The following is a 26,339-nucleotide window of genomic DNA, read 5'->3' on the forward strand; positions in this document are numbered from 1 at the left end:
CACAGACAAGCCTACACTACAGAATGTAAGCCCATGTGTCTTCTAGGGCTTGTGAACATGTTTTCTCACACCTGCTTTCAAAATAAGCTGAAAAAAGGTTACCCACCATTAGCAATTCAGCAAGACTTTTGATCAAGAGCCCAACCTACCCGACTCAGAGATGACACACTCACTGCTCAGAGTTGCTTAGGACTCCCAGAACGGTTTCTAACGGTGAATTAATCAGTGGTCTTCATTCATCGGAAAGCAACTATGTAGGTGAAAGGTAACAAGACACCGCAACTTGGATTAATTTGCTGTTCAAAAGAGGTAAAAAGCCACGTACTTTATGTACCAGGGAGACAGGGCAGAGAAGGAAAAGCAGTTACAGCTTTATGCATACAGCTAGCTTGGGTAATTGGCTTTGTTCCCTCCTCAAGTGACTCTGCTACACTTCTCCCCCACACTGGTACATAAGATGCATCCAGGAGCCAAACCACAAATGGTGTCAGTCACTCTAGCTCTTTTGAGGTGATGAGGCAATATCCACTTACACTGAACGGGGACCTGCCCAACTACTAATTATTAGTATCTATTGCATACCTCATAACAGCATTGACTGCTTTGTTTCCCACATGCAAGATGCACCACAGACTGGAGCCAAGAGACTTGCACACCGGTATCATCTCTTTACACCAAATTTGGAACCATCCCACTCATTTTATTTCATCCTTCTCAAACTGACATTTTCTAAAAACTTAGGGGAGATTGCAATCAGAAGGTCTAGGATGATAATTAGTGTTGGCACAGGTGCTTCCACTTTTTTTCATGTCCACTGATACAGGCAGGTTCCCCCACCCCAATCAAGAATACTTAAGATCATAAGTGAAAAGTGTTAATATTGGCTTACTCTTCAAATATCATACAGGAGTCAAATTCCAGCACCAGTCAAACCAGGCCTGGATCAACAAAAGCTTCATCATCTTGACCAGTCCTGACAGTATTAAGTGAGTGCTGAAAGGACTTTGGGATTCAGCCTTATCTTTTGGATTGTGAGGAGCAAACTTCTTCCAAAGATCGCATCCACAGCCTTCGGAAGTGAAGCCAAGAAGCTCCACCTGCCAGCCCAGCCTGCGTACCTCATCTCACAGCTGAGTCTTTCTCAAGCAGCATTAAGCACAGCAGCTCTGTTACTCCCATTTCATAGATGGAGGAAGACAAAAAAGAATCAATCACTTAAATCAACACAAGAAATCTCTGATGAAGCAGGCTTAGCCCACTTGGCAGTCCAGCAAGCGCAATACCCTTTGCACACCTTCAAAAGAGAAGGTGCATCATGGTAAGATAACCAGCCCCCCATACATCCCAACCACACTGAGAGCCCCTACCATAAAGGAGCATGCTACTTCACAGACCACTTGAGCTGCAAAGGAAACGCATGCCTCAGCGGTCAGACGTGATTAAGGGGAGGCCCCCACACAAAGCAGTAGGGAAAAAATATCAGAATATGTTTGCTTGCTCAAAGTGCAATCTAAGAGGCACCTTTTCTCAGTGGAATGAGACTTATTTAGTGCCCCATGCATACTCAGAGTAAATGAGAGTCCTATTAAAAACCCAAGTGTGCAGCTTTCACGGGACTGGAATTAGCTTTCACAGTGTGCTGCTCTCTTCTAAAGCTGTTGCGCAAGAGTTGTATGTTTAACATTTCTAACCAGCCAAAATTGCTCTTTATATTTGATCAGGAATAATTTTTTTTTTTTTACCTTTGAACCTGTTGCAACACAGGTTCAAAGGTTACCTGGGTGCAGTGTTGCCTGTTTATTAAAGCCACACACTGATGATTCGGGGCTTAGTCCTGCCACAGGAGCTGGGGAAGCATCAACCCTTGAACACCCACTTGGAGTTGTAAAGCAGCGAAGGCAGCAAGCTGTACCGGCCCCTCCACCCTCCTCCAGCACTGAAGGAAGGTAAGCAAATCTCTCCTGATCAGAGCCCGTGTTTCCCAAGTACTAGGCTTCCTGCTCCTGCAGGGAAGTACTGCAAGGGGGATAACAGCCTTAATTTGCTGCAACGCCCGCATCTAATGCACTTTTCTCATTAAACTGTGTGCTGTTAAAGGCAACAGCTATATAATTGGCTGCATGTTATTAAAGAAGAAAGTTTGGGTTCAGGGGTGGCAATACAAAGAAATCACAGCCTGAGTGAGAGCAACCATCTGAACACTCCCTGTTGCTATAGACTGGCTGGAACTGGAAACCTGACTACCGTCCAGGCTGAAGCCATTTTCTTATCAGTTTGTTAGTTATGTCTATTTAAAGATACAGTGCACAGAGCACCAGTGCCAGGGTCCCATTCAGACTCATGTTTAAAACAGAGTTCCAGAAATAGAAGAATCATTTGGTTCCACAGCATCGCAGGCAGGTTTTGAAGTCTTGTCAGTAAAAACTTGTTATATGCTAGATCATTTATACACACAAGCTTATTGGAAACATTTACTACAATAGGACCTTAATCACCAACTAGGAACACAGAAGCTGGCTGTAATGCCTTTTTTTAATGTTTTAAAAGCACAGATCTTAAAACCATGGCACGTGAGACTCCTGCGATCGCCTTGGTACAACTGCTTGGTGTAGCTATAGCGATGGAGCCTTCTCCAAGCTCTTGCTTGTGTACAGAGCTGCAGCTGTAACACAGGAGAGGGTAGTGGAGACAAAGATTAACCAGAAATCAAGCTGCAAGTAAAAGAGAACTGGCAAAAAGCATGCTGCTCTTCCAAGTCCTAAGCCCATCATCCTGTCCATACTACCTTCTCCAAGGAACCCACTTATGCTCTGAGAAGATTATTTATGTCCCTGTGCAGTTACTCTGCCTTACAAAAGCCAGAAGGCTGTCCTTGAAGAGTGTAGCAGAGCAATAAAGAATGATTATTTTCATAGCATTAAGAAAACAAACTGGAGTTCAAAAACCCTTCAAATAAAGTGAGCCCACACTTCCCACAGACTCACAAAAGTTAGATCCAAGTCTTGAAGTGACAACAGAGAAAACCGTACACTGAGCTAATGCTTCCCCTTCATTTATTTACATCCTCTGCTATTTGCTGTGGGTAGATGGGCTATTTTGGCATCTTTGGATAGCAAAAGCTCATGTTGTGCCATGACCTTAAGGTTTATTATAAAAGCTCATCTAATCCATCCTCTATGCAAACCTTTTGTGACAGTGACAACAGAAAGGAAACAACTTGAACTCTCTATATACATACTCTACCTACTGCTCATCTTAATTTGCTAATGGGTATGAAAGGTGCAGGTGTACATTTTAAATACATGTACAAAAAGAAGCAAAGGTTGAGTCTGCTTTATTTTTTGGCAGAGAATTACTAGCAACAAATGGATTTGTGCCTCATAAAAATCTGGAGTTTATTCAGATCATTTGAGGCAGTATCAAAAATGAAAAGCCTCAGAATTTGCATGTCACTTCTTATGCATACTAGAGAAAGAGCATCAGCTATATTCTAATTTATGAGCATTAAACAGAACCAATCATTAAGGAGAAGCTATCCTCCCCAAGGCTTTTCTATGTGCATCCCTTAATCCAATTTCTGTTGGAGGTGTGAGACCCACTGAGTCCAGGCAATGCAGTGTAACCATACCAGCTCAGGGACCTCCACATCACACGCTGGGCTTCTGGCAGGCCAGGCAGGACGGCACAGCGGGCATGTTCTCTCGCACCCGCAGCCAAAGTCAAGGCATCTGAGATACACAGCATTGCTACCAAACAGCTGATCAGAGACAGGGCAAATTCACTGCTTTTTCTCTTCCTCCTGGAAAAATAACAGCCTGAGGCCAGATATCTGAAGGGGGAAAATCCTCAGAGAGGCACTCAAAGAAGGAGATAATGGAGCTGGCTGGGTTGGGAGCCTGGTCTTCCTTCCCTTTTCTGTAAGAGGCATTGCCTTTCTCTAAGCATAAGTGCACCCTGACTGGCACTATTAAAGCTGAAGCTCACAGCTTCACTTAAATGCCACTGGAACAGGTCTGGGTATGCAAAGCCAAAGGCAGAGGAGTTTCATGCAAAACAACCTATTTCTGTTTCACCTTCATGTAAAGCTTACAGCAAAATCAGTGAATTAAGCCTCAGCTTCCCTAAAAGTATATCTGCATTGCTAAATAATGCCATAATTACAGCGTAAGTTAGTTTTACCTGAATAGCATAAAGTTTACAGCAGCAATAAAAACGTAATTGCAATTAGTAGAGGCCATGTGTTTTAGCAAGCCAAGGTCCAGGACAGGTTGTATTCTGGATGCAAGTACATGCTATGTTATTCCATCCCAGCTACAGTTAGTCTAGCTAAGGAGATTATTCTGAAATCATGCAGCACAGAAAAACTTTCAGATAGGCAAACTCTTAAGTGGGAAAACAATTCCAAGATCTGAGGTCAAGGCACTAAAGAAGAGCGATAGGTGAAGCTACTGTCTTCCCACCCCTCCAAACCTGCTGCAAAATTCCAGTTATATTAGACAAGCATCAGAAAGAAAAAGGGAAACTACAGCAGCTATAAACTTTTAAATAAAGAAATGCAACTGTAAAACCATAAAGAAAATCCCTGTCATAGCATTTCAAAACCAAAATTTGAAACGCAATTCACTGTTACCTTGTGCAAATAATTGCACATGTGTAAGTCTATACCATAGCAGAAAGAACTAGGTAGCTTTTTGGGGAAAAAAAACCCCACCAAAAAACCCACCAAAAACCAATAAACCAAAACCAGCAGCAGAAACTGGGATCCAGCCACAAGCAAGTATGTTACAGCAGTATATAAGAAATACGGTACTCAAAGCATTTTGTCAGTATTACAGGCTACAAAGCTCTGCTCAGCTTAATGTACATGCAGTTATAAAGAGAAAATTGCTGTTGTTGAGAGTACAGCTTTATACACAGAGAAAATAATAGCAAATAAACAATAAGTGATAAATATAATTTCAAAAGGTTTTGGTCTACTTTTCACCTAGCTCTTCAGAAACATGTAAACTTCAAGCTCTTTTCATCAACAAAGAAAGAACTCAACAACTTCCTCCTTTTTTTTGTTTTCTGACTACTTAAGTTCACCCATGCAAGTTCCTCCCACTTACAAGCTCCCTTCCCAGCATGCTTTTCTGCTTGCTGATTTATTTAAACCGGGAGAGGGAACTAGCTGTAGTATTAACATGAGTGTTACCTAACTGGTGTTGGTTTGCTACTGTGCTGGTAAGGCTCCCTTTTACTTAAGGAAAAGAGGTTGGCTTCCCACCCCATCTTCAAAATGGTAGGTGGTTTTGATTAGTGGGTCTCATCTCTATGTTTGCTCTGAAATATTTTCTGTATAAGTAATAAAATTTTACTTTTATTTGTTTTCTTGTTAATGGGCTTGCTTGTTGTTATTTACAAGGGCTTTACTATAACTGATGTGCAAGTGCAGTGATTAGCTGCAGGGTTCAAGATAATGAGTTTTTCAGGAGCCTGCTAGGAAATCTCTGGTAGTGTGCTCAGATATTAACCTTAGGCTGAGTTAAGTTCAGATACATGTTTGCTCTTTGCTCTTTGTAATGTAAGTGCTGTAATAATATGTAGTGATAAAAGACTTTAGAAGTTTTTAGTAGTACCTTTTCTCTGTGTGGCTATGTAAGGTGCTTAATAATGATATTCAAGCTTTCTTAGGAGTTCTATGTGAATTTTCAAGTTGAGCTTTAGTTCTAGCTCTTTAAACCATGCTTGCTGTGTGTCTAGAGATAATTTCCTATTACTATAATGTTGATGCATGTATGTTTTGCAAGAATATGATCCTGTATTATCTAATAGGATAAACAGTAACAGAACCCATACTGACTATTTTTTAAATTTTTCAAAACTTCAAGGGGCTAGTTGAATGTGTTCTATCTTTTGGAGTAGGTAGTTTTCAAGGAGAAAACCTGATACAAAAAATATATGAAAGCTTGGCTTTTCAATTTATCTGATAAAACTACTTTTAGTACTAAGTAGTGTCATGATGTCATTGCCCTCCTGATGGAGGGACAGTAATATCAGACATAATAAAATTCTTTATAAAAAATGGCCTTTCTATTTAAGTATACTGAAAGCCCAAGTCCAATAGGTTTCATGAGCAAGGCCCAGAAATAGCCTGTAACAAGTAGTCTGAAACCACAGAGCACTATACTTCCTGAAAGTAAGTTACTGAGGCCTCATTCTTTCCCACCCCCTAGCAGAGTGCTTCTCAGCCAAGATCAAAGGGTACTTGAACTGTTTGGCTCTGACTTTCATAAGAGGTACTCTGAAAGCAAAGCCTAACTAAAGTGTATCTTAGGATTAATGCAAGTTACTGTGGATTTTGCTTTGTGGTTTTTACGTGGCTCTGTTCAGCAGTCACTGCTGAGCTTTTGCACTCTAGCTTCTCTCTGGATGCTGAAAGTTAAATGTTCCTAAACCCTGCAGAACACAAGACTTCTTGCTGCAGCTGGAGGAAGATGGGATATAATGCTTCCAAGGAGTAAGAACTGGCACAGTGGCTCACATCTGCAGGACACCAGGCAAGAGCTGCACTGTGTAAGCAAATGTAAAGAGTGAGCTACTGTTGGTTAACTAACTAATTAGTGACCCCAGTGCAGTTGGTTGTACTCTACTCTTCCTGCTTGGAAAGAGTCACTGTTACCTTACTAATGCTCATCAACAAGTTTTCGTGATCACCTCAAAAGTATATGCAAACTGTTTCTTAGGTGAACTTGAGATAAAGAATATAATTCTAGAAAACATTCTTCCAGGCATGGCCGTTGCTTCTGAAATTGTGCAAGTATCAGAGGTTGCTTTGCTGTCTGTAAAGAACTACTGTGATGGAGATAACGCTGATTTCTTTCTTTATACTTACGTGCTTGGAGGCACAAAGCTCAGTCACTTTCCAGTGGAGAGAATCTCCTGACTTGGAGAGAATAGAGAGTAACTGTTTCACTTCTTCTAGCTAGTGAAGGAATTGCTGTAGAGGTTGGTGGGGGGGCAGGTACAGTACAAATGAGAACATGTACTCCTGAACTCAAGGCTGTAAATGGTATCACTGTAATCTCTTCTGATAAAAACAAAGCCTTTGCACTCCGAAGCCTAGTGCATCTTATCCCTGACCATTGATCAGGGCAGACAACTTCAGTACACTTTAACTGTCTAGCATCTTATTGCACAAGAGGACTGACAGCTGGTTTGAGACATCCTGTGCGTTTTGTGTCTTTCTGGTCACTGGGAGCTGAGCCCTTCAAAACTCAGGGGTTTCAAGGATTCCACCCCTGCCCCCCCCATGCTTAAGAAAGCAGCTGATGCTCAGACTTGCCCTGCAGTGGAAGCTGGTGTCTGTCAAAAATGCCTTGGCTTTGTCTCATGCTGCACTGAGACGAGTTTTTACTCAGTTGATATAGATCAGGTATTACGTATGCACAGGGCATTTGGATTTGTGGGTTAAGCTCTGGTTGTGGTTGCTCCTTAGGCCAGACCTAGGGTAGAGCTGTTCTTTTCCCATGGACAGAAAACTCTGTCAAGTACAGACTCCTACCCTCTCTGCTGGCTCTTCTGCTTTGAGGGCAGCAGGATTAAATGGCTTTTGGAGGATACCAGAGGTGATTAACTAGTGACTTGGATATGACAAGTAGTTACAATAGAAGCTTTATGCATAGGAAACAACTGTCCTGATGCTGGGAATTGAGACAAATTTGCTGACAGTCTCTTGCCACAGCTTGAATAACACACCCTATGTACTTTGATAGGAGTGACTAAAACCCATTTGAGGAAACATGGTTGGAAAGTAAAAGCAAAACACTCACTATTCTATTCATAAAGTAGGGGAACTGAAAATAGTCTTTCAGATATGAAAAGCATTTTTTTGTATATTGCAAACAAGATCTAGGTATCTGTGCTTTTTTTGATACAACACTAACTTCTGTAGCTTTAAAGGATGCTAGGTTTTGACTCTCACATGTACAGTCTCATTCAGTGCTGACAGTGGGCTAACGAAGACAGTTACTGAAAAAAACCCACCCTAGAAGCAAATCAGCATACCATACTTCCCAGGCTTTAGAGATAAACTTGTCAATAGGTCTTTCTTTAAATTAAAAATCTGGTTTATAACTGAAAATCATCCTTGAGTAGCTATAGGGATGCTGGTTAGGTTACACTGGGATTAGGCTACTGCCTGATTTCTCTTTCTCTCTATGCAAGAGACTTGTGGAATCAATTCAGAATCTGAAGGCAAAAGCTTTGCTGCATTTAATCATCTTCAGGCTTTTCTCAACTTGATCAGGTGCTCTCTCTGGACTTTGAGTTCTCTGCCCCAAGCATTATCCTTCAGGGCCTGATGTTCAGTCTTCCTAGATGTCTTGGCACAAACTGCCTTGCATGTGAGTCCACGAGGAGATGAGAATAGCCTGACGGAAGGATTTTCAGTGACTTATCTACTGCTGCATGGAGCATTTGGGGTTAGTGGGTTCTCTGATCCTTACCACAAAAAGGTCAGACAAGTGTTCTCTGTTAATTTTCTGTCAAGTAAGTCCATGTAACAGAGAGTAGCTATTTGCGACAACTGCACTGATCTGTCTGAATAGGCAGTGTTAATGCTAAGCAGTGTTAATGAGTTATGGTAGAGGGCTTGGTGCTATAGACACGATCCCCAGTTCTGTTTATTACCTCTAGCATGATACTCTAAAGGCAACCAATCCTTCCTGGTTTCTAGGAAATTGTCTTAAAATTACTATTAAAATGAGCACATAAGAGCATACGTCAGCCATTAAAACTGGTACAGCTGTACAGGCAGGTGGTCTCTTCAGTTGCCTGCATATAGCTCTATTCTCTTACTGCTGATTGAACAATTTCATGTCCAGGGAAGAGTCACCTGAAATGCACTGAGTACAAACTCCTTTTGGCCCATCTGGGGATGGAAAAAGACTGGAAAATAGCCAGAGGTGATTGCTATTAATCAAAATTCAGGGGAGTTGAACATCAGTACTCTGGTATCCCTCTAAAAAGATGTGAGAATAGATGTGTCAAGGTCTAGTTTTGCCAACTTCTAACAACCTAAGCTTCTAACGTACAAATGGTGCAAATGTGATTTGCTCTGTCACTTGGGCTCTAAGTTAAAGGAATAAAGTTTGTATATCCAACTCCTCTTCATGTTGGAGAGTGGAGATGCCTCTACCAAGCTGCCTCAGTGCTCATGCTATAAAAAAGTGACTTGTTCATATTAACAAAAGAGGAAGCAGCTGACTCACACCATAAACCAGATACTGTTTAATCACTGACAGAAAGCTCTTTACTAACTGCTCCAGTAATGGGTTACAAGGCCAAATGTATAAATCATGAAGAGCAGCTGATTGCCAAATTCACTTTATTAATCTTCAGTCTTCCAAATAGAGCAGTGCTAGAACCTAAACTGTTAAGTGGCTTTGCCCTGAATGTAAACTTGATCAGCACACCTGGTTTTAGGGGATTTTTTTTTTCTCCAGGCTCAAGTTGATAAAGGCCCAAAGGAAGTGTGTGGAGACGGGTGATATCCTGTGCTGCAGAAACAGCAGGTTTGTGCTTCCTAGGTTTGATACGCCCAGTGACTGGAACTGTCAGTCAGTGCAGGGTGCCAAGGGCAGTTCCTGCCTTTCTTGCTGTAGCACAATTTTTATGGTCTCAATACATGAAACCAAGGTCAGGAGTTTAAAGGGCACATTGTAACTAAGGCTTAGAGTAGAAAAGAGGTCTAGGGAGTTGGTACTTTTCAGATATGTAGGTGACATGCTTTTGGCAGCTTGGACTTGATGACAAGCCTCTGAGGTACCCTTTTTTTTATCCAGATGCTGAGTGGGCAAAGCATGCCTTCTCTCACCAGAGAATGCATTAGGATTGCTAATTAACACAGCCACTGGAAACTGAAAACTACAAAACCATAAACCAGATATGCGTGATCTAACTCTGGTCAATCTGGGCTCAGAGACCCAAATTCTGACTTAGGGGCCTGGCTGAATTTACTAACTGTTTGGAAAATACCTTCAACTTGCTTGGAATTATAGTTAAAGGGTCACTAGAGCCCATTGCTCCAGAATGCCTGGTATTCTTCTTGCACAGGGATTTAGTTAGTTGCTAGCTGACATACTATCTGCTGACCGGGTTCCCTTGATTCTGTATGAAGGAATTTGAAAGGGCGTGGTTATTCATCTTGCAAGGTGTGATGTGTCATGTCCTGCATAGCTATTTAGATACTAGCAAAGATAAGTTGGCGAGATCTGAGTTGATTCAGACAAAAAGCAGTCACCTGTGCTAGATTTGCCTTGGCCATTTAATCTTAAACATACCAGAATATTTTAGAGATTAAAGTACTTGTTTCTAAGGCAGGAGGCTGAGGTAGATGTCTCATTCTGTTTTTGCTTCCCTGCCCTTGAAGGAAGAGACTCTGGATGATGCAAGCAACAGAACTGTTTCTGTACTTCCCAGCTAGACTTCCATTGCACACATTGACTTCCAGGTCACCACTTTCTAGTGGGAAAGTAACTTTCACAGTTTTAACTTGTGCCATATCTCATGCTGAACACACTTTCACTGTCTGAAATACTTGTCCAGCATAAACCCTGCTTTCCAGTAAGAGCAGATGATCATGAAGATACTGCTTGTCCTGCAGACCTATATATGTAGATATAACAAACATGTAATTTAGCAATACCCCTACTATTTTAGCAATACCCCCTCCGGTTGGACAGCTGTAATATTGAGGCATTTTGTTACTTCCACTACTCACATCACTGAACTACAGGCATTTTTTGTTAATACTTAATTTGGGAAATCATATGTTTTCCCCAGGCAGATTTTTACTCTTGAATAGAAAGAATTAACATCTGTTCCTTGTCTGACTTCATCAGGCTTCAGCTTTTTGTGGAAGAGGATGCAGCGTGGATTAAGATTTATGGGGATAGGTGACTTCGGATCTCTTAAGAGGCTTAAAGCATTGCATAAGCATGCTTCATTATTGTACCAGGACTCTTTAGGGGCAAACTGCTGAAATGATTTGTAGTATTGCTTAACAAACTACTTAAGTAACCATGGCTTATAGGTAGTGAGTGCTTCTAACTCATGTCTACTAAACCTCCTGTTTGTTTCAGGTTCAACTCTGGCTCCACTGATCCAGCACAATGATTTGGATACTTCAAGTCTTGTTCTCACCGCTCCCAACACCAGCATTGATTAGTCTTATTGTATTTGGAGCTGGCATCTTCCTGTGGGTGATAAGCAGGCCAAAACCTGTTTTGCCTCCTGTTGACTTGAACAAGCAGTCAATAGGAATTGAGGTAATACTTACTCTGCTTGTGGGCATGGACTATTTTTGAGCTTAATATGAATACTGATCCATTCTGACTCTGGTTATCAGTGGAAACTCTCCTGCCTGATATACACAGCCTTCTCTCCCAGGTATACAGCTCAACAGTATGGTGGGGAGAAGGGAAGTCTTAAGACACCAAGAGTAAGAAACAGCAGCTCTTGCCAACAGGGTTAGGTGGGCTTTTTACCAGACGGCCTTGGCTGTCACTGACTTTTTTCTGTATTTTAAATGCTTTGCATCAGTTTTGAGGCTAGTGCTAGACTTCATGTAACTAGGCAAGTGGTAGCACTCATTTTTAGTCAAGGTCTCTCTAATAACCTGTAATTGAATATTAATCTAGGCCATCTAGAAAATTCCTCTGCATATGACTGATGACTGAGTAGATCAAAATAAGGAAGGAAATTGAGACTTCCCTAATAATGCAATACTACTGAAATGCTTTAAAGGGGATTGCTGGGAGAATGGCTGAGGAATAAATGACATTGCATCTGTTCTGTTCTGTTTCATAACTATGCTCTGTTCCTAGGGAGGAGCCAGAAGAAGTGCATTCGTGACAGATAATAACCTGCTTTCTTACTACTTTGAAGATGGTAAAACCTTGTATGAAGTTTTCCAGAGAGGACTGCATGTTTCTGGTAAGCTTTGCATCTGCTAGTTAGTACTTGCCTATCAATCACAAGTAAATAAAATTATTCCAAGCTCTTTTGCCTTGCTTCTTATCTGTAGTAGTAATTCAAGCTAGCAAAAGCTTTTCCAGCCTTCTGTGGGGTGGAGTGACAAGTGACCATATTCCGTCCCCGCCCCGCCCCCCCCCCCCCCCCCCCCCCCCCCCCCCCGATTTAGAAGTAGTCTTAGTTGGCAGTCTGGGCAGGAACAAACATCAGAAGCTTAACATGGCAGAGTTCAGTGAAGAGTCAGCAGATACTAAGCATCAGAGGGAGTTGGTGGGAAACACCTCTGCTTTGTCTTATGATGTGGGTTTTAGTGTAAAATTACTGCCTGCTTACAACAGGTATGAATTTGTGCACCTGTGACTTCAGGGGTCCCATGCATGGAAATATGTGATAGCTTGCAAGCTGTTTCAATCTCACGTGGGTTGTGAAACAGGAGAATATCACCAGATCTTGGAAGTATTGCTTGTAAGGATAAAGCCAATAGTCTTACAATCTTGGTTTGGGCAGAGTGCACTATGGACGCTGTGCACTTCCATGCTCCATGCAGTTAGCTGGATGTCTGACTGAAAATATTTCCCACTTAAAGTGTTGCATTGCAGTGCAATGCAACTTCAGTACTGAGCTTTACAATTGCTTTTCTGAACTCTTCCATCAGGAAATGGCAGCTGTTTAGGCTATAGAAAACCCAACCAACCTTATCAGTGGCTGACATATAAACAGGTGAGTATTGTACATGACAGATGATTTAATTTTGGATACTGTCTTGTAACACTAAAGTGGGGGAAAACTATCTTACAGGTTTTGGACAGAGCTCAATACCTGGGATCAGGGCTTCTGCAAAAAGGATGCAAACCATCATCAAACCAGTTTATTGGCATTTTTGCTCAGAATAGGCCAGAGGTAAGCAACAAATTGAATATTCTTTCCCAGAATATTCTGACACCCTGGGGAGAGAGGAGGGTCTGTATTTAAATAGCTTGAGGCCACATGAGGAACAATCACAACTGGCTTTTCCCTTCCCAGTTCTCTTATTACTGACTGAGCACATACCAGGCCAGGCATGTAATACAACGATCTTGAACCCTCACTACTCTGAGAATCTCATGGACATGCTCCTTACACAACCCCCACTGCTAATGTGTGCATGGACTAGTCAAGCTGTATGAAATCTGTAGGTAGTCCTGTCTTGTGAGGTGCTAGTTTTCCTTAGCTGTACTGTTTTCTCTCTTCAGTGGATCATTTCAGAGTATGCCTGCTACACTTACTCAATGGTTGCTGTTCCACTCTATGACACTCTGGGGCCAGAGGCCATTGTATATATTGTTAACAAAGGTAAATATTGACTTTCACTATTTTGTAATGATTTCTCTAAGAAGCTTTGTTTTGAGAAGGCTGAAGTTCAAGGGAATTTGATGCAAAAATCAGAGTAGCTTTAACCTTACTGCTCTTATACTTTTATAGACGCTTAATTTCTGTAAATGAAGCTGCTTTGCAGGGGACATGGTTCAATGCCTAGAATAAGCCAGTGGGCTTTCTGTCTCCTAGTGTCTTGAGTGCAAGTCCACTGAAGGCCTGCTAGATCCTGTGGACCATCCTACAGTCAGAGTGCTCAACTATTTGCCATTTGAGGTTTTGCAATCTTGAACTCCCACACTGCCAAACAATCAGACAATGCAGACAGGCTTGCATGCAAATTGAGACTAGATGTGTGTCTCTGACTTAAAGTTGTAGGATGTAAAGAGTAGAGAAGGGAGGGGTAAAGATATATGCCTAGATCTGTTTTATCTATCTGGTTAGGGCCTGTTGTCTTACAGAAGCAACAACTAGCATGCCATCATGGAAGAAACTGGTGAGGAAGCTTGAATAAATCTTCAAACTTTCTTCCCCTGGTCTCAGGGGAGATATGGGGTGAAAAAAATATCCACTGCTGCCACAACGATCTGGGATCCAACCCATAAACAGGATTTGCCAAGCAAAATCCCTTCAACAGTTATGCTGGTGAATCTTGCAAACAGGTCTTGCCTTGGGACTACATAGCTGTGACTTACTAGGCTAATGGGGAACCAGCAAATCCAATTCTTCTGCTGACTTAATAGAAAATGCTTTTGTAATTGCATAACTCTCTTGCACATGCAGGGAAGCTGAGGCATTAACTCAAGAATTTTAGCTACCTCTTCCAAACAGGTCTAAATTTCTTTTAGATTTAAGGAAGATGGATAAACCTAAACAATCAGTGAGGACAATTATGAGCTTTTATGGCAATACCAAAAGTTTAAATGCTTATCATCTTGACTGACTGAAGATATTTGTCTTCAGTTCCTCAGCGTTTGCCTTCACTTTGTATAGCTAGAATCTCAAGTTTGCCCAATCAGTTGGCTGTGGTAGGAGGAACCTTCTTAGCACTGTAAGCCAGCCACTGAATCCATATGAACAAATGCAAATGGCTTTAGAACAAACCAATGCTATGTTCTAAATGTATGTGCTACTGAGCTGTCACTCACTTGCCTCATGTCTTCTAAACAGACTTCTGAAATGTAATTTCTTTTCTGTAGCTGACATAAGCATAGTGATCTGTGACAAGCCTGAGAAGGCACAGATCTTGCTTGAGAACTGTGAGCAAGAAAAGACCCCATGTCTGAAGAATGTCATTCTCATGGATCTCTTTGATAAAGAGCTCAAAGACAGAGGAGCTAAAGTGGGAGTTGAAATTCTAGCGCTGCAGGAGGTTGAGGTAGGTGACTAGAGGCTTCTGCTTGATCTTGCAGAGGACTACCTTGCCAGCTAGACATCTGGGCCTTCTCTGGCAACAATGACACTTTAATGTAAGCATTATCCAGTTGTCACACCTGTACCTGAGATCTTGATGAGCAGTCATTTTGAAACTTGGTATATTTAGCCAAATGGACTTGCAGAGTTCAAACCATTGACTAAAGTTGTATCCATATGTTGTGGACAGTCAGTATGCATTAAACTGAAGACTTCCTTAGCTTAATTCATGGTGCAGTTGTAACAGGATTTATCAGGCTTCTAAGCTCACAGATGAGTCTAATTGAAACTGTAAGTGCAAATTACTGGCTGCTTTGACATCCCAATACTAGGCTTAATCTTCCAGATATGATGCACAAATGTAAAGTATAAGAGATGTGGCCTACATCAAATAAAATGAAAGATCTCCACTCAGGACTTCCAAATTCCTTAAATAGTTCTGATCACTTTCTACACACTCAAATTCATACTTTCCACAATGCCAGGAGTCGGCTTTTCCAAGTTGTGTGTATTAAATTCAGGAAGACCAACATCTCCCTCTGAATGAGACAGAGTATCAAGAAGCAAAGTAAAAACAAATGTTGCATTTGAAATGCAATTACCTATTCATCTACTGTTGTTGCATGTCTTTCTGTTGCAATTGTTAAGCTGTGTTTTCTCTCTAACACAGGAGCTGGGAAGAAACAACATCAAAGAACCAGTTGTAAGTATCTCTGTGGAACAGTTATAAACTTGCAAAACTAGTCTCTGAAAAGACCTCTTGCCATGCTGCTAGTAGAGGAGGCTGGCAGGATTTTTTTTTTGTATCTTGTCTTGCTGTTTCCAAACAGAATTCCTGGTTCATCCCACTTTAGGAAGTGTATGTAAATACTGATAAGCAACGTAATCCTTACTCTGTTGACCTTATGTGACTTTTTCCCTCTAGCCTCCTAAGCCTGAAGATCTTTGCATCGTGTGTTTTACCAGTGGAACCACAGGTAAGAGAATATATAGTGATGCTTCCCCACTAAAACTGCTTCCCCACTAAAACTACAAGTCAAGTACACTAAGACAAAGCTTCTTAGAGCTGGGGGGAATAGCCAAATTCATGTTGTCTTATCCTATGAAAAATACAGAGTATTAATGTTAGAGATTGGTTGTTTAACTGTGTCTGTATTCTGACCCACAGGGGCTAGAGAAACATCTTGTTTCAGCATTCTCTATGCTACTCCTAATTACTCTGCTGTTTCAGTAGACGCTTCCTTTATATAATATCCATAGCTGAAAGCACTCAAGATGAGGCATTTTTATGATCTCTTAAGACAATGCATGCTATGACTGAGCCTAATACCAAGACAGTACAAACTGAGCCAAACAAGACATGGGAAACTGACAGCAGAAGCAGTCAGAGCCACAGCTGACTTTGCTCGATCTCTCCAAAGGTAACCCTAAAGGAGCCATGCTGACACATCAAAATGTTGTTGCAAATGCTGCTGCCTTCCTTAGAAGCACAGAGGTAAGCTACTGCTAATGGTGATCTCTAGGCTATGTCACTCAGTCATGAAACTAGCTTTAACGTGGGCATTTTTTGCAAACCATTCACTCCCAGCAAACTCATGCTTTCCTAAGTTCCCATATTTCAATGGGACAATAGTATTGCAAGAAACTTGGTTTAACCTTGAACAAGAACTTCTACACAGAAGTTATTCTAGAATGAGTCAGCCCTAAATGCCAAGAGTACTAAACTACCCTATTTCAAGTCTTGCCAAAACACAAAATTAATCTAGATCTCGGTTACAGCTGCAAATTTTGAAAAGGTGGTAGATGAGCCTGAGTTGCTTCAGTCATTTGAAGTGTCTATTTCAAAGCATCCAAATTGATCCAAACTTTATTCACTTAAGAGCAACTCAAGCAGCCATAGGGAGTACTAACCTACTTCTATTTCTTTCCCCTTTAGAACATAATTGAGTGTACATGTTCAGATATCACCATGTCCTATCTTCCCTTGGCTCACATGTTTGAGAGAGTTGTACAGGTAAGTACACTGTGCATGCTACTAAGCTTCTGTAGAAGATCTTGGATGTATGAATTAGTTCAGACAGGTAACACTTGTTAGAAGCCATACCTAAATGGTTAAGACCACTTACCTAAAATAAAAACCTCTGAACTGACTAAATAATGCCTGGTTACTTCTCCAAGATATGGCTACTATTTTCATTAAATGAAGCTTTGTTCTTCAGTCCAGCCTTACTGAGTCTGTGATTTACTAAGAAATCAGCAAGGGAAATTAACAGCATCAAGACCTTAGTCAAACACAGTGAAAGTTAATACATGAAGAGGAAGCAGTTTAAGACCAGTGGATTTAGTACTCGGAGGTAGAGAGTGGTATGTTCTCCACTGTTTACTCCGCTGGGCTGTGTCATCCTGCCTGTTTCCTAAGCTGAAGTTCTAGTCTTCCAATTAATGCAGTTCCTCCAGCGTGTTGTGTAAGTAAAGCTTCCTACAGGGAACATCAGCAACTTTGTGGCAGGATCTAACTCTTCTACATGTAATGGTCTCCAGATCAGTCTCTTAACCTCAATTCCCAACCCAGTATTCAAAAAAGAATATGTATTGTCCTATTCCTTGTCAAATTGTTAAATTCTTCTGTTGCCTTGTATTGAAATTTCTAGGTATCTCAAAAGATATCAAAACAGAACAGCTGTTACAAATGTGGTGAAGCTTATATTAATTGAATTCAACCATAATGTGAAACTTTTGTTTTGTGGTGCTCGTGGACTACAAATCAAAGTTGCATGCCAGAACTTAATCTAGCATCTGAGCTTCTATAAATCAAATTGTAGTAGAAGGTATGATAGCCTTCTGTATTTCCTCAAAACCTGTTCACACAAGAACTTTCCTACCACTGGGCACTGGAAATCATGCTGCTTCCCACAGACAAATAATTATGGCTAAAGAAGCTAAGAATTATCCTTGACTAAGCTTAGTCTGGTCAATTTTTAGACTGTGATCTACAGCTGTGGAGCAAAAGTAGGCTTCTTCCAAGGAGACATCAAGTTGCTAACAGATGACATGAAAACCTTGAAGCCAACATTATTTCCAGTTGTACCAAGACTGCTCAATAGAATATATGACAAGGTATGTGAGCAATTTTAGCTAAATTATCTTTGTGTCCATATATCTAAGCAAGTATATACAAGTTTAGTTTCATATTGAATGCATCATTGCATTACCACTAGTTAATTAGTCCTTTGCAGGAAGAATTCTTTAAAATCCTTTCTGAGGAGATGGCAAGAGTCCTGGGACCTGGAGTATAAGAACAGCGTATCCAGTCATGACCAGGCTAAGTCTGTTGCTGTTCAGAGACAAAAATTTTGTTTACTTTTGGAATGCAAATGAAGCAAGTGCAAAGCTAGAAGGATCCCTATCTCTCAAAGCTATGGCTGAAGTATGTCAGCAGTAACACAAATTAGTATTGCCCCGTGGTTCATCTCCTAGACCATGACAGTAGTGAAGACAGACCCTAGAACATCGAAGTAAGATATGGTGCCTCCTAACAAAGCAAGAACTGGAGGTACAGATGTGAGTTAAACTCAAGAGTCACTAATACTTTTCCTTGCAGATACAAAGTAGTGCAAAGAGCCCAGTGAAACGTTGCCTGTTAAACTTTGCTGTGATTGTGAAGATGGCTGAAATAAAACAGGGCATAACTCGAAATGACAGCATTTGGGACCAGCTAATCTTCAAAAAAGTTCAGGTAAGTTATTCCAAGTGTAAGCAAGCTGAGCAATGTAGTATTGGAGGATCTGATGGCTTCTATTTCACTTGTAGGAAACCATGGGTGGAAGAGTGCGTATAATGGTAACTGGTGCAGCCCCTATATCTCCCTCTGTCCTGACATTTCTTAGAGCAGCATTGGGCTGTCAGGTAAGCTGAGTTTTTCCTTAAAGTAAGACCTGTTTGGTTATGCCCAATAAGTGACCAATGATACAGCTGTGGTCCAGCCCAACTTGTTCCTGGGGAGATTGCTGTCAGTCTTCAGTATTTACAGGCTGCTTGATCTGAGTTAACTGTAACAGGAACAAAATTCTGCAGGGCTGGCTTCAAACTACACTACCAAAAAACTCTCCTGTAGGCTCTGGGAAGAGGAATAGAGCAGCAGAAATAGGAACATGCAGCACTCAAACTCAAGCAGCTGCCTCTGAGCTTTGTGGCTTATCCTGACAGTCAGCGAGCTCCCAATGTAGTACAGTTGAGAACGGAGTTCAGAGAATGAGGTGATCAAAGCAAGGTTTGGATAGGTGAACTTGAAGAACATCTGGTTACACCAATAAGACCAAGAAGTTTTAAAGGCTAAGATTGTCTTGGCTTCCTTCCTAAAAAGAAGACTTGAGCATGGGCATAGTTGAAACTGAGCTCTTTCACACTAAGGTCTTGATGTTCAAAGAATATTCATCCTTTCTCACACAGATCTTTGAAGCTTATGGCCAGACTGAATGCTCAGCTGGATGCACTTTCTCAATGCCTGGAGACTGGACAACAGGTATGGTAGCTGACACTTGGAAACTCTCCCACAGCTGTCAACAGAAAGTGGCACTCAAGCTTCGGTGCTCTACTGCTTTTAGTTCAATGAAAGTTAAATCCTGGGTACTTAACCTCAAAGTGATTCTTAGTAGCAACAGTCACCTGTATGCTTAATAGGTACCCAAATTCTTGACTCATGTAAGTGAGGATCTCTTGTATAAAGAGATACTCTTGTATAAAGCTGACATAGGTCAGCTTAGACGCTGTCTCAGTGTACAGGAAAGGAGTGTCTGTACAGAGCTGAGCAAACTGGACAAGGCTTTAAGAAACTAGCTTTAGCTCCAAAATGACTTGTCTGATATTTTAGTCATAATTCTTTGTGTAAAACATGATACTTGACTATTTTCCTGAAGAACTACCTGACCTTGAAGATCTAGTTTTCATCTTAACAAGGATGTTTTTAATATTGGGTATTCTAAATTCAAGGTCAAGTCGCTGTCTTTGAACACAGTAACTGCAGAGCATAATGAGGATGAAATGCAAATGAATACCAGGCTCTGTGAGGGAATTCTTTGGAGGCAAGGGTAATACATGGTTGGTGTGGTTGATTACACCAATAAATGGCTCTAAGCATTGAGACTTAGCTTATGCTGCATTAACTGTCTGAAAACGGCATTACAGTAATTTTCTTGAACATTTGGTGTCAGACTCCTTTAAACAGTACTGGTTCTTGCTAAAGCAGTGAACAAAGTGCCATTAAGTATGCCATTAAGACCTAGTCTTTCTAGCTTTAGATCAAATAGGGCCAACTGCTTAGCAGAATCCCCAAAACATAACTGTCCTTGGATTTTTTTTTTTTCTCTTAGGCCATGTTGGAGCCCCTCTGGCTTGTAATATCATAAAACTAGATGATGTGGAAGAAATGAACTACTTCTCTTCTAACAATGAAGGCGAGGTAGGTACCATCTCTTCTGTGTGTCAGGAAATACTGAAACATAAGACTTGGTGACTAACAATGTTCTGTGCTTGCTATAGGTCTGCATTAAAGGATCAAATGTGTTCAAGGGTTATCTGAAAGACCCTGAGAAGACAGCAGAAGCAATTGATAAAGATGGCTGGCTCCACACTGGAGACATAGGAAAATGGTTGCCAGTGAGTAATTGCTTAATACAAACCATCCCTTGGATGTGAATTCCTGGCTAGTTTACAGTAATCTGAAAAGGTGAAGTGAATTCTAGGGTAAAAGCCTTACATGATATTTTGTTATCACTCACCAAGTAACTCCAGGCAAAGCTCCAAAGACCAATTAGGTTACAAGATCTCAGATAACCCCTGCTAGGCCAGTAGTTAAGACTACATCACTTCCACAATGAAGAACAACAAGGTGTCTTGGTTTCTGCCAGAGGAGAATAAAGGAGCTGTCTAATCATGTCCTGAGCTAACTGGAAAAATTAGACAAAATGCCCCTTCTCTCTGTAGAAAGCAAAGACCGGTTCCAGACTAGCATGTGCCTTTCATACCACAAAACCAAACCCACTATCTTCTGTTTCTTACAGAAGCAAGAGAGATACTTGAAACTAATGGCCTCTATCTTTAACTTCTAGAACGGAACACTGAAGATCATTGATAGGAAGAAGAATATATTTAAACTTGCACAAGGAGAATACATTGCTCCAGAGAAGATAGAAAATGTCTATATCAGAAGTGCTCCTGTAGCCCAGGTCTTTGTACATGGGGAAAGCCTGAGGGTAAGTGATGTTAGGAGTGAGCATCCTGCAAGATTCCTCCCACAATGAGTTCTGGAAGATCAGAGCACAAATGTATGCATGTACAAAAGTCCTTGAAGAAAATCTGTTCCCAAGAGTGCCATGTTTATAGGAATATCCTTTCAGACTTTTTAGGCTGTCTATAGCCTTCCCTCTTGACACCAAAGAAGAGATCCTGGAATGAAGTTACAAGATGGGTAAAAGTTAATTACATACAAATCCCATACAAGTATGTCAGGCCATGTATGTTTCTCCATTCCTTTGCCACAGAGGTGTCACCTATGCTAGCAGAGGCCTTCAATCTGTAAACCAGCCAAAAGTAATTGCTGGAGTGTTTAGCACAGGTAATGGACAAACTGCTCTCTGAACTACTGTCAGAACTCAGATAAGTGACTTGAATGTCCTTGTAGCTACCTTCCAAATTCTGGGAACAGATGGGGATGTAATGTGGCTTAGTATAGAGATGCTGTCCACAATCAAGTTTGCATAGACAATCAATTTCAGATGCCTTATCTTGGTCTAAACATGACTACTTCCACTTGTTTTCAGTCTTTTCTAATAGGTATAGTGGTTCCTGATCCTGAGACACTTCCAGAATTTGCAGCAAAACTGGGAATAAAAGGTTCCTATGAAGATGTGTGCAAAAATCCAGTGAGTGGCTTTACCTTTTTAGTGGGTTATAGGTAGAATTTAATTCTGAAGTCCAATCTTGCATTGCTTTGACTTCATTTTTACCCACCTCTTTTGTAAATTTAATTGCCTTAATGCTGGGAGAATCATGCAAGCAGCCTTAAAGTAAAAACTGGAACTAAGTATAGGTGTCCCTTGATGTTTCAAGGGCTATCACCGCTTCTTTTCCAATGAGAAGAGAGACGCAATCTTGTAGTAGCCTTAATATGAGAAATCTTGAATGCTGAAATATGTACATGTATTCTTGTCAACCTCAGTTTTCATTGACTGGGCAATGGGCATGATCCTGAGTTGCAATTACAAAATAGCAGCTTCACCCACTCTGTTCCTGCTCTGTTTTGTCTAGGCAGTGAAGAAAGCTATTTTAGAAGATATGGTCAGACTGGGGAAAGAGGCTGGTCTTAAATCCTTTGAACAAGTAAGTACTTCCAAATCCTGCTTGTCACAAGCACCTGTATTACTAATGCGATGGCTGGGAAGTCTGCATTCCTGTTACTGACTGTGCCAGGATGGGACCTAAGACAGCTGCCCAGGACAACTGATTGAAGTAGGCAGTGAAACATTGACTGGCTGCCTGTCTCTTGACCAAGACACAGGTGGCTGTGTAGGGCAAAAGCAGCAATTGCCATGAGGTGGAGTGGAGATTCACCATGGGCTGCAGGAGCTGTACTGTAGTTCCAGCCTATCCTCTTGCTGTGTCAGCCAAAAGCAGTTTGACTTGCATCAAAAAACAGTTTAGTTACTGGAGCTCCTGAGGCTAAGTGAGTTCTTGCACTGAGCTCAAGGAAGCTGGGAAGAACTGTTGTTTGTCCTCTAAGGGATTATGTAAGTGTCATGTGTTAAATTATTTTCTTTTAATAGGTTAAAGACCTGTACATCCACACAGAGATGTTCTCTGTAGAAAATGGACTGTTGACACCAACACTGAAGGCAAAGCGAGCAGAGCTTGTTAAACTCTTCCAGAACCAAATTGAGGCCCTCTATTCAAGTATGCAGGAATAAGTGGCTAATTTAAATTAAACTGCATGGAATATCCAAACAAATCTGTGACACTACATGACCTATGGGGAACACACGCATGAGTGGAGGGGAGCAAGGAGAACTTAAATATATTGTTTCTGGTATCCTGGGAAAAATTACTTTCAGATGAAGATGGCTGTAGCATACCTGACAACTGGCAGTGTTCACATCTTGCAGGACTAAGCATCAGCTGTCTAGGCAAAGCCAGAACTTTCATCTTCCTGGGACTGTGAATGAAGCACAAAAACACTCAAGAGCCTCACCCTTTACAAGGCTGCTGTATGCACTTCTCACTGTCAAAAGCAAATCCTGTTTTCCTGCTCCAACTATGAACTCCATTGCTACCTTTTGTGGATTGATCTGCAATCAGACGGAACTATTCCATGCAGTTACATGTTTTGGGGGGGGGGGGGAGATAATTAAAAAACCAAGTGCAGGAAAATAACACTTCATTTTCCACCCAGGATGCTATAACCTGTCTCAACTCAAGCTGTCACAATATGAATTGGAGCTTAACATCTGTTCAGCAAATACAGTTGTGAATGTCCTGTTCCTAGCCCTGGACCACACAGTATAGGTTGTCTTTAATGAAAATGAGTAGTCTGGCATCAACTGGTTTACAAAGTGCATGTGTCTGAAGCAAACATGCCCCTCCAGCTTATGGGAGGCACTGGATCAGGTGTTGCACGTTCTCAAATGCAATGGCGTTACAAAGCCTCTACACTTAATCGGGCTCAAATTCTTAAGTGGAGAACTTTAGCTGTCATTCCTAAGGATATAGGACGCAATAAATTGTAACTGCACAATCAGACCAAAGCCTGTGTGGGTGACTTGTTTCTCTGTTGCAACCACACCCTCAGCTGCAATGTTTACTGCTGCCTGGTTATAGATAGCTGCAGCTAGAACACAACTGCTGCAGAAAGCTAACTTGTTTCCTATGCTGTCATGGCACGAGCTGTGGCTGAGCAGTGAGGCAGTAAGATAGTGCCAGACCAGATGTTGCTCCTCTACTCAACCTCCCTTTTCTTGTAGTAAGGCAATGTGTGCCAAAGTCTTCAGCATAAAGTCATTCTTCCAGCTTAGCCTATCACATGAAATAAGGCATCAGATAGCATTTTCCAGGGCTAAACTGCTGCTTTAGAAAATTATTTAGGCAAGATGAGTACTGTCTCTATCTTTAGAAACATGTCTTCAATCAGTGTATGCTGCCTCTGCTGACAGTTTCTCCCTGGAGTAGTCTGCTGTACCAGTCCAAAAGGCAATGCAGTGCTAACAAGGATGTAACATGGAGGAGGAGTACATGTAGCTTTCCTATGCCAATTCTCCTTGTCTGTGCCAGATTCTTACAGCTAGTGGCTGTTCCTCTCTGTATTTAATGCTCTTGGTCAGATATCCCAAAATGAAAGCAACCAGTAGATTTGCTGGTCAGGAAAGGCCCACCCCTTTCTGTGAGGCATCCCTAGCTTTGACCAGTAAAAACAACTGACCCAATTCTGTTTCTAGTCTAGGCCTAAAGTCCTTGATGTCTTAAGGTAACTGTTGTGTTACTTACTGTGCTGGTCATAATCTGAGGCTATAAAGGCTTCTAAGACTCTGAAAGTGCATGTAACTATGCTGTTCATCTTTCCCATGCTTCCTTAAAGCAACATGACTTAAAAGTTACTGATGGCTTAATCTTTTCCCCCAGGTAAGACTGGGGAGAAAAAAAAGAACCAGAGGGAAGAAGAAATATATACTGAAACTGGTTTTGGGTTCTGATGAGTGATTCAATTGAGGACAGTAAATCTAGTGCAACTGCGATCTGTATAAACTTGAGGCTGAATCCTGTGATGCCACCTGCTGCAGTGCTCAGAAAATACTTTGTTTATTTTATCAACAAGTGAAACTTCCCTACAGAGATCTGCTTGGATGTTGAAGCCCACTGTGTGGGCTACCACTCTGTGGTAGGCTCTTCAACTAGCAGTACTCAGATACCAATCACAGTGCTTCTTCAGCTCAAAGAGATCTCTTATTTATGAACTGAGTAGAGAATGCCTACTTTTCCGTGCCACGCCTCAGAAAGTAGTAACTTTGTACAGGTCACTTTCTAATACAGTAGAGATGCCTTCTCTTTCAGAAGAGGAAACACCTCAATCTCTGAACTCGGTTTGCTCTTCATGGCAATTAAGCCTTTTCTCACAGTGGCAGACTACAGTGGTTTAGATTTTTCATGTCTGTGGCATCTGTTACAAAGATGGAATTGAATGGGTAATGGCACTATCTGAACAATAAACCACACACAGCAATTCAAGTGTAAATTGGTCTGAAACTGGTCTCTTGGGTGCCACTTCTGCCATATGAACTGCTTCCCCAATATAGATCTGAAGTGAAAACAGGAGTAATGTAGGCATGCTTGCATTGAAATGGTGCAAAAATTATTTCAGGCTATTGTTTGAGCACTAGAGAAAGCTACAGCAGGCTTGAAGCACTGTTATACCCAGTGTACAAAGATTTGAGGTAAGGATGGCTATAGGTACAATGAAGTTGAATTCTCTGCAACTTTTTTTCCCATTATACAGAGATTGGCGCTAAAATAACATCCAGTCTTCTCTACTTGCTTTAAAAAGCTCTGATCTAGTAGCTATCCATTACGAATTGATCCATTTGGTCTGCAGTATAGATGTGTATACGTGCTGAATAATGAGCTACCATGACTAATAAAGATATGATTCACATAAGGCAGATATTTAATGTGAATGTTGATAATATAGCTTCCTTTTACTTAACAAATTGGAAACAACTCATATGTACTCCATCAGGAATTAGACTGCCTGATTTTGGCTCTCCAAATCATATAAGAATTGTATACCAAAATACAATTTGTTAAATATATTTTCTTTCCATCTCTATGAAACAACCCCCGTGGCTGCAACTTAATTACTGTTAGTCTCTTCTGTTCCTGATCCGGAGAGGAAGCGTTCAGAGGGAAATACTGACTCTTAATTCATAATTTGTCTTTAATGATGTTCTTATTTCAATCAATGCTCTCAATACAGCTCTAGAATCATTCTCTAATGCCGTAAGCTAGGCAACTCAATTGTAAAAACGAAATAATCTGCAAATCGCTGGCTTCCTAGCACGGGACGTTCTCTTTTCTCTTCCTGGTCACTACTTTGCTTTTGAAAAACTAACTATATGGGAGATGCTTAAACTCTAGCATGAGCTTGTATTTGCTCAACTCTTAAGAGATCCGGATTAAAATCAGAAGCCTCTAGGTTAATACTGTTGAGGAGGAAAGAACTCTTTCATCATTGATTTCTTTTACTATTGGTAATCACCTCAAAATTATCAGGCATGAGAATACCAAGGCTAGTCTTTTGCACAGCCTGTTGTATATGGTAATCTAGCCCCTTCCTCATTAAGAACTGAGACACCTGACACAGTCAGTGGCTTTGCTCTGCAAAGGAGAGTCTCTTCGGATTGGAGGCCAAAGCGAAGGCAGATGAGTAGAAAGCAAAATTTCAATTGGTTTGGTGGTTGAACAGGCTGCCCGAGATGTCCATTTACCATGGCCAGTATTGTTTGCTTTTATGATAGACT

The 26,339-nt window shown here is 41.2% G+C and overlaps 1 protein-coding gene across 4 annotated transcripts; it reads left to right on the forward strand.

Moving 5' to 3' along the window:
* Positions 1–1,764: 1,764 nt before the first annotated feature.
* ACSL5 (acyl-CoA synthetase long chain family member 5) lies at positions 1,765–25,045 on the forward strand. Of its 4 annotated transcripts, XM_076339012.1 has the most exons (23): positions 1,765–1,946; positions 6,445–6,555; positions 9,486–9,554; positions 11,124–11,309; positions 11,868–11,976; positions 12,671–12,735; positions 12,814–12,915; positions 13,248–13,347; positions 14,568–14,746; positions 15,452–15,484; positions 15,707–15,758; positions 16,203–16,276; positions 16,718–16,795; positions 17,764–17,898; positions 18,383–18,517; positions 18,592–18,687; positions 19,231–19,303; positions 20,151–20,239; positions 20,320–20,436; positions 20,889–21,032; positions 21,600–21,701; positions 22,087–22,158; positions 22,602–25,045. In XM_076339012.1, exons 4-23 carry the CDS (start codon positions 11,154–11,156, stop codon positions 22,740–22,742), a joined length of 2,052 nt encoding a protein of 683 aa, XP_076195127.1. In that variant the 5' UTR covers positions 1,765–1,946; positions 6,445–6,555; positions 9,486–9,554; positions 11,124–11,153; the 3' UTR covers positions 22,743–25,045. The 4 variants fall into 4 exon arrangements, with proteins under 4 accessions (XP_076195127.1, XP_076195126.1, XP_076195125.1 ...); XM_076339011.1 differs by lacking the exon at positions 9,486–9,554; XM_076339010.1 differs by lacking the exons at positions 6,445–6,555; positions 9,486–9,554.
* The last annotated feature ends 1,294 nt before the right edge of the window (positions 25,046–26,339 follow it).

The sequence above is a fragment of the Aptenodytes patagonicus genome, chromosome 5, assembly GCF_965638725.1.
Source record: "Aptenodytes patagonicus chromosome 5, bAptPat1.pri.cur, whole genome shotgun sequence".
NCBI lineage: Eukaryota > Metazoa > Chordata > Aves > Sphenisciformes > Spheniscidae > Aptenodytes > Aptenodytes patagonicus.